The following is a 13,693-nucleotide window of genomic DNA, read 5'->3' on the forward strand; positions in this document are numbered from 1 at the left end:
TCTCAGTGAAAGGAAGAAAATGATAATATTCCTCTGTTGCCTTACACAGCTTACAAATTGTTGCTAGGTGACTCTCGACATTGTTAATAGATCTAAAGCTGATCCATCCGGCGTAATCATATTGAACTGCACTAATCAACCCAATAGCTCCATCTGCTGTGCCTGTTACTTCCAGCACCATCTGTTCCTTGGCTCATTGTATTAAGCCCCTTTAACTTAGCATGGTGGCAAACTTGCAATAAACCATCCATAAGACTGACCGCAGGGTAGACAGCAAAGACCGTCTCATTTGATTCATAAAACAAAAGTGGACAAGCTGTAGAAAGCCCATAGTAATAGTATATTCTAAATTATTTTGTTTTAAACATCACTATGACTATTATTATTACTCATGTATATGGTTAATTACAGTTATTTTGCTAAACACCTATATAACGTGAAGTATTATAGCAGATTTAGATTTAGATAGTCACCAGATATTTGTTTTATTCTGACCTTATTTTCCCCATCCTTATTCTTGGCTGCGCTGCTGAAGAACCTTGAGGTCAGCTCAAGCTGTGGAGTGAAGTTCATTCTCTGAGGATGTTTGAGATCTTCTAGTGGTTTGTATCGGAGGGTCGGGATTTGTTCCATAGCGGGCGGAAGGGTGCTACTTTTACTTGTGGTTCCATCGCTGTCCCTTTCCACCAAGCATTCAATGCTGTTGGGACGAGACTTCTGCCAGCGTGCCTTAAAGCCAATGGAAGGCCTGCGTTGACTGGTTCCCGGTTTAGAAGCAAAGTTAGATCGCAAAGGAGTAAAAGCTGAACTGTCTGCCTTGGCTGGTTGAGCCACAGGTTGAGCAGCCCCTGCTAGCGGTTCAGACAGAAGGCACCTGCACTCCGGTTTGGAAAGTGCGCTGTTTCTATGCTGTGAATAATATGGTGGTGGGTTAGAAATATTTGGAGATGTGAAGCTCCACTGGCCACTGAGATTGTCTCTATCCTCTGGCGAAGCATTTCCAATCCCGCTGTCGCTACCACTGCCATTGTTACGTGTGTTTTGTGGTTCTTCTTCAGGATTCTCGCTGTCAAGTTTGAGTCTCAGTTTTTCAATGTAGTCCCCCATGTCACTATAAAGGACGGACACAAAGTGAGAAATCGAGTGTGGAGTTTGAGGAAACTCCAAACAGCCTTGAGTGTCTGGATCCGGAGTGCATGGAATCCCAAAGTGCGCTATGATGCTTTGATGCTCCTTGTGTTCATAAAGCTCTGGATCTATGAAAAACACATGACATAATGTCTTCAGGGTGCTTGTCTGCATCCCAGCATCAATATTTTTGGTTGTATCAACCGAGACAAGGCCGAAGAACCTGCTATCCTCCGTGCAAACAACACTAAGTGCCAGGTTCTCTGCTGGATAAGATGCTAGAACATCATCTCGGTCATCACAAAGCTGAACACAGTTGCATTTGACCCTCATCATGACCAGCGAATGGGTCTTCTGCTCAATGCCGATCTGACTAATGCATTCACGGATGGCTTGCAATGCCTCCTCCTCAGATTGCGACGTTACTAGCTCCAGTTCCATGGAGTTGATGTATCCCACAATCATTGCAACGTTCAGGATGCTGGAGTCAGACACAAAGTCATTCTGACTCTGAAGGTCTGAAAACACAGAATCCTCACTTACAACTCGAGACGTGTCATCCTGTGAAAGACCATTGGACCTATGCTGCTGCAACCAATAAGACATATCTGGTTCAGACAAAGGTCTTTGTTTTTTCTGCTTGTCTTGATGGGCTGTCATGGTGCCCTGGTCAGAGATCTCAAAGACAGTATCGAAACTTCCAACCGACTGAAGCATCGGCTCCCTCGTGTCCATATTGTTGGGGAAGGGATTCTTTTTTCCAGGATTGAGCCACGGCAGTTTACCTTTACTCCCATAACCCAGTTCCTCGTCACTGGAGCAGGAGGCCATGGGCGGCCTGTCACCTGAAGTGACCAGCAAACAAAGTGATCGTGATGATGTACCAATCAGCTTCACCACAACTTCATGCAAAGCCTCAGACACGTCTGTATCATTCACACGCAAGATGCGGTCCCCGGCCGCAGTCCGACACTGTACGCTGGACTCCCTTTTATTATTCCACGCAGGACACAAGGTGCTTGGCCGGCAATGGTGAACCCGTAACCAGCTCTCCCACGCTCCATCTCCACCCTGCGCACCGCCGGGCTGGGAGGGCGATCCAAATATCTCATAGCCGACTCAACAGGCTTCAGAACTCTCATTTTGGTGCTTGAACTCACAATAGTAGTACTTTGTACTGGTATAGTAGTTTCGTTCAGATACATTTCCAACCGTGAACAATCATCTTGCTGCACTGCTAAGGATCAGACCTAAGGGGAGTAAAATGAGTAAGGTTAGAATATGAGACATTACGTTTGTTGAAATGGATATTAGGGCGGGAAAATATGGATCAAGTCAAACTTTATTTCAAAATTTTTAATACAACACAGATTGTGTCAGCTTCACAGAGACAGACAGAAAAGTAGCTGAAATATAATATGTGGAATGATAAGAGATATAAACCTTGACCACACACAAACAAAAAGATACAGATACTGAGAATTTTTCAACCCTACCGCCACAAACTTTAAAGAGTTAATTTTCCCCTTATATTTTCCTATTTGATATGAAACAATCTGTTAAAAAGACTATATAAATAATGGTGATTTGACTTTTACATAAAAACTAATGCATGCTTAATCTTTTAAAAACTATAATACATATATATATATATATATATATATATATATATATATATATATATATATATATATATATATATATATATATATATATATATATATATATATATATATATATATATATCGTTAAATTATAAACTTCAAAAAGTTACTCAAATTGTGAATTCTGAAAAAAGTAATTGCTTTAATAGCATTTCTTCAAAATAATTGACAAAATGATAAACATGTTTGTATTTTTCAAAAGATAGATAAAAAGCTACATTTGCACTGAGAGCTCTCGCGTCTCACGCCAAACACTTTTCATTTACAAACTTGATTTCCGAACGCACTTCTTTTACTTAAAGTCCGCGTATTTATAAACAACAAATGCATACATCGGCGCTTACCTGCACTCTTTTTAATTCCAAAGTTTGTCTTCGTTTCTCTCCGAACTCCCTTCGCGCGACGGACTTAAACCACTTCCATTCACTATTGTTGGGGATACAAAGCGTCATTCTCTTGTCTCTATGGCACCCTAACGTTTGCAAACTGATATTCGCTCTCTCATTGGTCGACAGACGTGTCAATCATGTTCAATATTTAAATATATACGGCGTTCTCATTGGCGGACAGAAAAACCATGCTGTTTTTTTTAACTTTAATGTTTACTATTTCCTAGTGCTGATGCTTGTAAATAAATACACTTAACGATTTATTCGAAAGTAGGAATTAACGTACATGTGTTCAATAATATTCCCTGACACATTAAGTAAGCTAATTTAAAACGGCAGCAGCTACCGTAAACTATAGCAAGATTACAAACAGATACAAGTTTGCTTTTAGACGGTGAAAATCTTTCTGAAATACACTAATTTGATATATACACGTAGGCTTAAAATACCAGTTTGCAGCAGCAGTGCATTTTTTAAATGTAGGTTTCTTTTCATGGCGCCACACCCAGGTCACTGAGCACTAACGTCTTTCTTCTTATCAACTGATAGCTTCCAAGAATCCCTGACCATCACAGACAAAGAACTGAGGTGATGAAAATTCATATCTGTACACCGTTTTGTTGCTATTAATTACCAAGTGCACAATTTAAGACAAAGCGGAAAGGATTAACTATCTTGCCTGCACATTAAGAAGAATTAAAGAGCATGTGGTGCATTAACCATTATAATGTTTGGGTGCAAGTCGGGTTCGATCAATCTGGCTACTTTTGGGAGTCTTTAAGGTCAAGCAACAAATAAGGGTAGTCTGAGATGATAAAAAAGAGATTTTAAAAAAATTCGTTTTAAACACATGAGCCAGGTTAAAAAGTGTAGCATGCAATACTTTTTTTTACTTCAGCCATTGTCTTTAGTTTGACAGACACTTGATTCCAATAAATAAATTCATTTTTGAATATTTATTCAAATAAATGAATATTTATTTAATTTTATTTCCCCTTTTTCTCTTTTACAGTCTTTGGACAGTTGGACCACCTAGACATTTTTGACACCTCACAAAAATATCAAAATTATGTTTATTTCAGAAATTCATAAAGGGGGTGTATTATACTCATATTATGAGAATATCATTTTTTTTTTTCTGTTTTTGTATATTATAACATATCTAAGCTAAATATGAGTGTCAGCATATAAACTGCTACTAAAACAACTGCATTTTGTAACATTTAATAACATGTTACACTTTGCTAAATTGTGCGACGCTAACACTCTAACGCTAAACTGTAATGCTACTAGCTAAACTAATCTACCGTTTTGAATCCTAGCCAGCCTAGTTTACATTATCACCAACCATTTGGTGTTATCTGTCTGACCTGGCCTTCTGACGTTCTGGAGTCTTCCTGAACATAGTATGCTTTTTAAAAAAAACGCCTTAAGAGAAATCTTAAATCTTTTTGACGCCAGTCAACCGTGACATTATATTGTCTGAATAATTAGCCGGGAATTAGCAACTAACACAGAAACCCAATGAATCAGATTTCAACACATTATGTGTCACATAACAATCACCATTTAACTTTTGAGAACTACATTTTGATTTGAATAGTGATTTCTTCAAAAATGTCTTGCTTAGGTTACATACGTCAGCATTTTTGAATAACATATTTATTGTAGAAGACTAAACAGTGCCTAAACAGCTCTAAGATGTACAGCTAACTAGTTGGTTATAGCTTTTATACATAGCATATAACGACGCTTCCTTAGCAAAGACAAAAAAAAGGTCCGTATCCCTTTTCCTAAGGTCTCTGTCACTCGGTTGTAGGTGTTCCTAAACCCTTTGAGGCTGACGGGTTAGGCCAAGAAGGGGCCGACGGAGCAGGGATCATCTTCTCTAGGAGGTTCATCATTCGCTCCTGAAGCTGGAGGCTCTGCACCTGCAGGAAGTTCTGCTGATGCATAACGCGGCGGACTTCGTGGCATGCCTCCTCAACGGCGCGGCTTATCCTGCGTTGCTCCTGCAGCATTGCATCCAGGACGCGCAGCTTCTTCCGGCGCAGTGACACGTGGGAAAGCCTCCGCCTCTTGTGCGGCTGTGACCTGCAGACGGACAGCCATGCATTTATAATTCCACACTTACGAATTCGAAGCGGATCTGCGATCAGATCGGACATGTTACCTGGTCTCAAAAGAGCTCTCCGAGTTCTCTGTCAGGCCTTCCTCCTCGTCGTTGATCTCTCTCTCTTCTGAGGAACCAGTGTACTCGGGCAGAAACCCACTTGGCGGAGCTGATTGGGGCGCGGAGGTCTCGAGTTGAGACGTAGACGGACCGGACGTGGAGAGGCTCGGTGGGCTCATATGGGCATGGTCTGGTACCTTTGACAAGATCCTCTCAATGGATTTGTAGTACGGCCAGTCAGGTGTAGCATTGCTTCCATTTGCTGTGTATTTCAACTTCCTGTTAAAAAAAGATACTGTTTAAGCACTACTTCATAGTCTCATATTGCTGTAGTGTAATTGTAGTATTGTTGTAGTGTACTTTTTTTTTCCGTAAGACAATATTGACAACTAATATGCCCTGTTTGTCAGCCTTGAAGTGCTATTGAATGGTAGATTTTAAAAATAGACCTGTTTACCTGGTCATAAACTTCCCATGAAACGCAGCTTCTTGTTTTACAGGACTGGATAAATCTACATTCACGTAAGTAAACCGTCGAAAACATATTTTTCTTAATATGTCATGTAGATATTAAGGTATTGTTGAATGCATTGATCACTTTAGGTTTTAAGCTTATTGTCAGTGTTGTAATTTTAGCAAAAATTAAAAGCAGAATTTGCCTGTGCACCTTTTACATGACATAAATTGTCCTGTTCCTTGTGGAAAAAATACTAAAAAAAAAAACATACTTTTTTTGATCATTCACAAGTTTCGAATGCCTTTATTATTACCATTATGAGATTCAATCAAAATGTATGATTATTTATGATTATTTAATAAGTTCAAGTTGAATAAATTATTATTATTATTATTATTAATAAGTATTTGTGTAGCAATATTTTGAACTATTTATATCTCAACATTGATTAAATAATATCCTGTTTGCTCAAATCTTGTTTGCTCAAATATCTGCTTGCTGCTTGAGGCACAGGTGATAATGCTCTGGAATGTGGGAGGTATCTGTGCCATTAGCATGATAACTGAATTACACAATAGGTTATCAGACAGCATTGTGTGAATTCTGTAGAGTGGGTGAATTCTGTGAATGGGCGACTTCTTTGACATGTTTAAGTATATCGGGGTTAATTTGCACATGTATATTAAGCCTGGGAAATAATCTTTTTTCTTTATTTTAGATTGTCACCAGCCAAGAAAGACCGTCTCCTCATATGTGTGTGTATCACTGAGATGGAAAATGGAAACAGCGTTTGAGATGAATTCTGAGTTCCGAGTCATGATGAATGTTAAAATATAATCTGGACATATTTTTGTAAAAGCAAATAGTCAATACAAACGTGATTACAATTATCATGTATAATTAATAATTATATATTATTGTCTAAATATGTGTAGATTATTGTTATGGGGTTACACAAAAATTGCTTTGATATTTTAGAGAAGTTGAGGGAATTGACCTAAAAGCTGCATTAGTGTACTATAATAGCTGAAACCTTACACGTGCAGTGGTCAAAAGTCCTGCTCCTATTACTCTTCTGTACATCGTCGCTATATTTTATAGCCTATGTTTATGAATATATATCAGTACACCGCAGCATTTGTGTTTACTGCGATGTGACAAAGTGATTTTGATGTGCTTCGCGTTGTTTCCACGTCGTCTCGCTTCTCCAGGGGTGTGCTTTTTGCGTGTTCGCGGTCTTCGTTCGGCTCCTTGAATCCGACATCGTTACATTTTCAAACCGGAGCGCTGCTTTGCTTCAGAATCGTTTTCACGGCTCCGAGTCCGAGCGCTTCTCCGTCACTAATGCACCTCATTGTTATCTCAAACCGAAAGCTTGCCGCGGATACGGTGCCTGACGTCATTTTCGTCATCAGCACAGCCCGCCGCGTGAAGCGCGATTTTCAGCGCAGACTTTGTGCGCGAACAGAGCACATGCAACGCGCGTGCAACGCAAGCGGGCGGCGCGCATGCGTAGATAGCTTGTATCCTAGCTTACGACCGACGCGGTACGCTTTGAAAGACTTGCGACTAGCTTACAACCAATGCGGCGCGCTTTAAAAGACTTGCGCGCTAAAGTGTACGCAAAGTATGCCATTTATCTTAATTTAATATGCTTGCCGTTTACAAAGTAGTAAGAGTAGACAGTTGTGCCACGATAAACACAAATATTTGGCCCTGAAGTAGAAAGACAAACAAATAGCGTAAATGGATAGATAGTGTAGTATTTACTTGCCTGAATTGAAAAGTCATGTTGGTAATCTTCATCTTTATCTCTTCCCTGTGTCGCTGTTCGCCAGTTAATTCGTAAAGTTGCTTAGCCATGGTCTCGTAGATCTTAGCATTGCGCTTAGCCTTCTTTAGCTCGGTCACATACTCTTCCCAAATGTACACAAGCGCTTTCATCTCAGAATCCGTCCAGTTACGAGCCCTCCTGTGCTTCTCGTTCGAGCCCGGCACTGTGTAACTAAAGCAGAGGTCCTCAGAGGCCATTTTAAGAACGGATTATGTACCTTTCGCTCGGGTTTATGATTTAAGCTTGGTTCTTTCTCGGTGCAGTCTGTTTTCCTGGCCTTACTTTGCTTTCTCAAGCATGTGCTTGTGTGTGTGAGAGACAGGCCTCTGCTGCCCTTCCCCCCATGCTTAGTTAAGAGGCCTCAAAATGGAACCTGGAGGGCTGGAGCAATCGCTTTAAAAGCTTTTAAAGAGGGAAGTTCGTCAGCATGATGTCAAGTTACCCTGGCAACAGCCCGCTAAGGCCCTCCTCTTCTAGCCAAACCCTTCCCCTTCTCCTCTACTCTTTTGTCTCTGTCAGTCTGCAGCAAAAAGCTTTTAGCTGAAAGCCAACAAAGTGGGTCGGGCAGGCAGAAAATCTGCATGTGAAATACGACTCCTCTGGGGACCGAAAGCGGCAGAGTGTGCTGTTGCCTAGGCAACCGGCCTCTCTCCAGACCACTTAGTCTGAGCGTTTATGAGCTTAAAAGCTTTTAATTGAGAAGGGGCTAGAGGGACATCGCAGAGAAAGTGCATTTGCACTTGATATAATGCCTTTAAAACCACAAGAAAACTGAGAAAGAAAATTAGGTTGTTTTGGTGTCGGATCCAAAAATGAGCAATCCGGCCAATTTAGCTTTAAACTCGGTCTAAAAAGGTTTTGGAAATGCGCACTTTAATTTTGCAGGCGCGTTGTGGCATGAAACTTGTTTAGGTTAGCTTAATTACCCCTCAGGCCGTGAGCCCTTTTTACCACAGGACATTTGCCCTCAAACACTTCCTAGATTCTGACCGCGCCCGAGTGTTTCAGATTACTAGATCTTCTAGCGCAGCTACAGGGGGTCTCGGACAGGGCATTGGGGGTAGTGATTTGGGGGCAGGGTTATCTTTTGACAGATTACCAGCTGAGATGACACACGGTGCATGTGCTGCTTTATGGCTAACTCAGTGTTAACCGCATTATGTGCTTCGCCCATCTGTCTAGATGCATCACCTTCACAACAACTTCACTCTGTTAGGAGACATTTGGAGAATTTCCAGACTGACATGAGCACAGATATGCATTACAGCGAAAGACAGTTTGGCTTCATAATCATTACACCAATTAATATATCGACTGATATATTAGCTATCTAGTTATCCGTATGTGTGTGACACACACACAAACACACATGCATATTTATTTTGAGATTCATACCACCAAACCCTGATAAAGACAGGGTTATGTAACACATATAACATAAAAGCATTAATTAACAAGCTAGATCATCTGCCTGTAGAGGAAATGCCCTGGTCTTAGGGGGGACCAGATGGTCTGTTAATTTTGTGTCATGATAAAATTTTAATTCAGAGAGAGAGCAGCACATCCTATTGCCATCTTGACAGTCTAGTGCCGATTTTGAGAATATTGCAGTAAAATGGCTGTCTACCAACAGCCTTGTCATTAATAATAATTTATTATAACTTTTTTTGCACGTTGTGTGAATTTCCTATTAAAAATGACAGTTTAATATTCATAGCATGACGCATAATTAAAGTGATATCATTAAATGATCTTATATATTGGTACTTTTATCAGTCAAAGGCCACGTAAGCGTGGATTCTGCCTATTCTTTTGATTATTTTAGTTGAACATCGCCCCCTACTGAGTCAAATATTTAGTGCCTGACTGACACAAAGAAGTTTAAACTGCAAATAAAATGAACCCAAACCGGCATTTCCTTTTTTTTTTGAGTGCCTTTAATATTTATTCAGTATTCCAGCAGCTATGTAATATGCAAGAGTTGTTTTGTACATTTTATATTATACAGCAACATTAGTTCTCCTAGCTCCGTTCTCTGTCTTCACAGTTTTCATCCTGGCAGCGGTGCCATTTTCACTGTTGTCTCCATAGCAACTATCATGAGGAACTTGGCTGGACAATAAATCAAATCATACAAGTGCAATAAAAGAAATTAAAAACTTCACAGTGGAAAAAAAAACAAAAAACTAATAGCTTATAAGAAAAAGTTAAATCAATTAAAAGTATATTATAAAAAAATGATACAAGAAAAAGAAATACTCATTTACTTCCACAACATGCTTCTGGATGCAGGGGGAAAAGAATTGTGTACATAAAACACATACATACAGCACATCAACTATAAATGTAAGCTTACACATTTGCATGTACATACATGCAGTCGTTTCGTCAACAGCTTTGTAAACAGGTCCACTACAGACCTACCGAGAACCGACCAGAAAGGCAACCGGAGATAGTTTGTCCACAGGATACAACTTCAACGGACTTAACAGGGTAGGTTAGTTGCTCTTCGTAACCACTTAAAAGGCCCACACCTTCAACGTTGGAGAATCTAAACCGATGATAAAAAACCCACACTACAACTGAGCTAGGCTCAGTTCGCGCACGGGCCCTGTTTGTAATTCTTCGCTCTCCGACAGCCAATCCAATCGCAAAGAAATGAGTTTTCACTAAATTTGTGCGTCGTCCATCCACTGACCGCCAATCTCACCTTGGCTCGACATTTCTTTAATACTGATCAACGAAGCAGTTTGCACCGAATGTCTCTTTCAGTCCACGGACAGAGATTGGTTTCCATCCCAAAAATCAATGACAATGCAGGTTTCTCATTTCGACATTATAAAATAATGTAAGATACAATAAAATAAGTACAAATATAAGTGGTTAATGTAAATACTGCAAACATTTCGAAAAAACTATGTCGTCAAATAAATACCGTGGTTATTACTGGAATGTATATGTTAACAAGTGCCACTATGAGGCAGTAAACATTCACGTTCCAGCATCTAAAACTGCAACTGGAGCATCAAAGTTAGCAACAAGTGGCAGCCTCGGTTACACCGAGACGTTATCGCCTCTGCGCCGAATGATACAACTACATGCACAGAAGTACCTTTGTTTCGCGTACCCTTCACAGAACTACAATACATTAAATGGTTGAACAGACACCGGCAGTTCGGTTTTTCTTCTACGTCTGCAGCCCACTAGCCACAAAATCGCACCGTACCAAAACTAGTTTCTGTGGGGAGCACGCTAACAGGAATTTTCAAAAAAAGACCACAGCTCCACCACAATATCACGCACAGTGCAACGTTGTTTGTAGATTACAGCTCTTGCAGCTGGCCGTCCCACTCCCGACAGGCTCGAACAATTTCTTTAGCAGTAGGAGGGCTAATATCACTGAAAAAAAAAAATGGAGCGATGATGACTTAGAAACCTTTCAACTTTGTGTTTTTTTTGTTTTTCGAAAGTGTCTCAGGTATTCTGAGAAACAAGAGCTGGGAATTGAATTCAGATTTGGCAACACTAACACAAAAAACATTCAGTCTTTGTTGTCCGACTTGAATTTTCAGTCCCTCAGACACTCTTCCTCGGTGATGCCTTGTGCCCTCAGCTCTTCCAAGACGTTGTCAAGGTGACCGGAGTCCGGGTAACCGTGGCCGGTCAGGTTGGAGCCAAACTCGGTCTTGTGATGCACCTCGTTCCAAATGACCGTATCCGTCTCGCCCGTGGTGCTGGACGTACCCACTGAGAAGATCAGCCGGCGGTCCCAAGCAACCAGCAACAGCTTCAACACCTATCAGAGCAGGAATCGGTTAGAATAAAAGCTGGAGAACCTCAAATGTTCAAGTTGGAATGGATAAATTAAGTAGAGGAGCAAATCATGCTTTTTAAGTCCCTTTTAAAGACCGTTCTACGCTGTAAAATGTCTACATGTCATACTTCATATGTCAGCCCAGGAGTAAAAATTCGTATTTTTCCATCCCTAAATTTAAGAATTAAGAATGTTTTGTCATCACTTGCCATTTTGATGTTCCAAACATTAATTTCTATATTTTGAATAATATGGGTAACCTGTTCATGGTAGCCACTGACCTCCATTTAAGTCAATTAAGTCAAAAATAGTATACAGGTTGACAAAATTTCAATATTTGGATGCACTATCCCTATACAACAGTAGTCAACATTTGAAATTGATAAAAAGTTCAACAACGGTTACTGCTGTTATTTTAGGACTATGATGAAAGCTTTAGATTCACTTCAAGTGTTGACTGCTGTATATTATAGGGATTTTTAGAACCTTGAACTCAATCAAACAAAATGTACGATTTTTAAGGACCCTGTAAGAAGATGAATAATATTAAGTGGAGACTCACCAGGCGGCCTTTGTCACTGTCAGGGAGGTAGCAGTGTCTTGGAAATCCACGGGCTGTGAAAGGCTTCCCGGGGTTGGGATGCTCTGGACCCTAAAACGAGCAAAGACGGAGCCGTTTAGACCTACATTATAGTTTAAAAAAATGTATGCGTGCCATTATATAAATACTGCAGCAGGTCAACATATGATGTTGGCAGCATTGGTTTTAAACAAGCTCTAAATTAAGAGTCTTACCTGAATGCCAGGGGGTATGTTGTAGATTATCCGGATGGTTTTGCAGTCAGGGTGTCCAGGAAGGGAGTGAGGAATGACGTGGTATTCCATCTTTCCTGGTGGCTGGTTGCCGGTTTTAACACCGTAGATGGTCTTGCAGGTGGGACACTGAAGGCTGCCGTCTTTGTTGCCGTTGTTGTACATGGCCACCAGGCACTGCAGGTGGTACTGATGCCCACACTGAGACAGACGACCCACTGACTCCGCTCGAGAAATGCCACCAACACCTGGGCCTTTATAGCCAGATGGACCACAGAGAGACTCCATACAGATAGTACAATCCTAAAACACAAGAAAATTAAAAAAAAAAGAAATTACATCAAGTTTAAAGAATCAAATGAAAGATAATTAAAATAATACATCTATTTTAATTAAAATGATTTAAATACAAATTAAAAAAAAAGAAAAAAAAGAATCATGTTTGTTTACCTCCTCAGGTGGGTTGCGGACTTTCTGGAGATATCTTCTAACAACTTCTTCTGAAGTTCTACCTGCTCAAATGAGAGAAAACGTAAGGGTAAGGATTTAAAGAAATAATCTGTCACAACGACGTGATATGATATAGAAAATATAATTATCAAATTATAGTTAATAAAAAAATAAAATCATATATTTATACATTATACATTACTGGTCCAAAGTTTGAAATAAAGACTTTTTAATGTTCTTGAAAGACGCTTACTAAGACTGCATTTATTTGATTTAAAATACAGTAAAAACAGAAACATTGTAAATATATTATTACAATCTTCTGTACTATTGATAACAATAGTAATAATAATTTTCCCAAATGTTAATACAATGCTTTTACTGTATCACAAAAAAACTAAATCCAAACTTTTGGCCAGATGTGTGTCTTAAAATATATATTATAAATGTATTTGCAATTGATTAAAAACAAAAATCTAAACGCACACACACATAATTTTTTTCTAAACACTGTCACTGTAATTTGCATAATATTGTCTCTGCTCCTTGCCTTTGCGGGCCTGCTTCTTTGTAGTTTTCCGGCAGCAGTGGCCGAGGCCTGGCACAGGTTTGATGTCGCTCTTGCTGACAGGTGGGGGGTGGAGCACAAGCTTGGGTGGGCGGGTCAAGCAGACCGGGAGTCCAGCGGCACTCATTAGTATCCCAGTGATACCTATCCAATTAGAGGACATCTATTTTTAGGTCCGGTGTCTTTAGTTGCAAAATTATCCCAAATGTTACTATATTTAATCATCACAGTCGCTATTTATAACTTATTTGCATATTACTTCTCACCTGCCAAAGCTGGATGGACAGGACTGGATCCATTTAAGTTCTTCACAGGGACGGTGGGGACTCTGTAAAGATACAAAAAAAAGTCATGAAGCACGAGCTTCCACTACGCAAGCAACCACTCTCCAATAGGAAACACC

General features: G+C 40.0%; 3 protein-coding genes across 4 annotated transcripts in view; all 3 read right to left on the bottom strand.

Moving 5' to 3' along the window:
- Positions 1–3,235, bottom strand: part of rgs12a (regulator of G protein signaling 12a) — a 30,260-nt gene extending 27,025 nt beyond the window's left edge. Inside the window, 3 exon segments of the mRNA XM_043245745.1 lie at positions 496–2,090; positions 2,093–2,378; positions 3,137–3,235. Of these exon segments, the coding sequence (XP_043101680.1) occupies positions 496–2,090; positions 2,093–2,333 (1,836 nt within the window). The 5' untranslated portion in view covers positions 2,334–2,378; positions 3,137–3,235.
- Positions 3,236–4,827: 1,592 nt separating this feature from the next.
- On the bottom strand, positions 4,828–8,127 carry msantd1 (Myb/SANT-like DNA-binding domain containing 1). The gene is made up of 3 exons (XM_043243724.1): positions 7,586–8,127; positions 5,355–5,633; positions 4,828–5,275 (listed from the first exon to the last, which is right to left on the bottom strand). Exons 1-3 carry the CDS (start codon positions 7,840–7,842, stop codon positions 4,987–4,989), a joined length of 825 nt encoding a protein of 274 aa, XP_043099659.1. The 5' UTR covers positions 7,843–8,127; the 3' UTR covers positions 4,828–4,986.
- A 1,437-nt stretch (positions 8,128–9,564) lies between these two features.
- dtx4a (deltex 4, E3 ubiquitin ligase a) overlaps positions 9,565–13,693 on the bottom strand; it is a 17,305-nt gene continuing 13,176 nt past the window's right edge. For both annotated transcript variants that reach the window (XM_043243713.1, XM_043243714.1), the window contains 6 exons: positions 13,557–13,618; positions 13,273–13,434; positions 12,723–12,784; positions 12,255–12,575; positions 12,022–12,111; positions 9,565–11,441 (listed from right to left, as the gene is read on the bottom strand). In XM_043243713.1, coding sequence (XP_043099648.1) covers positions 11,214–11,441; positions 12,022–12,111; positions 12,255–12,575; positions 12,723–12,784; positions 13,273–13,434; positions 13,557–13,618 — 925 coding nt within the window. In that variant the 3' untranslated portion in view covers positions 9,565–11,213. The remainder of the gene's footprint in view (positions 11,442–12,021; positions 12,112–12,254; positions 12,576–12,722; positions 12,785–13,272; positions 13,435–13,556; positions 13,619–13,693) is intronic.

The sequence above is a fragment of the Puntigrus tetrazona genome, chromosome 7 (assembly GCF_018831695.1).
Source record: "Puntigrus tetrazona isolate hp1 chromosome 7, ASM1883169v1, whole genome shotgun sequence".
Classification (NCBI taxonomy): domain Eukaryota; kingdom Metazoa; phylum Chordata; class Actinopteri; order Cypriniformes; family Cyprinidae; genus Puntigrus; species Puntigrus tetrazona.

What these genes read in the sequence shown, in the direction of transcription:
- msantd1 (XM_043243724.1), bottom strand. Translation starts at nt 7,842, where the DNA reads ATGGCCTCTGAGGACCTCTGCTTTAGTTACACAGTGCCGGGCTCGAAC. An exon ending in AACATGACTTTTCAATTCAG is followed by an intron (nt 5,634 to 7,585) that starts GCAAGTAAATAC and finishes TTTTTTTAACAG; the next exon opens with GAAGTTGAAATACACAGCAA. An exon ending in GAGAGCTCTTTTGAGACCAG is followed by an intron (nt 5,276 to 5,354) that starts GTAACATGTCCG and finishes GTCCGTCTGCAG; the next exon opens with GTCACAGCCGCACAAGAGGC.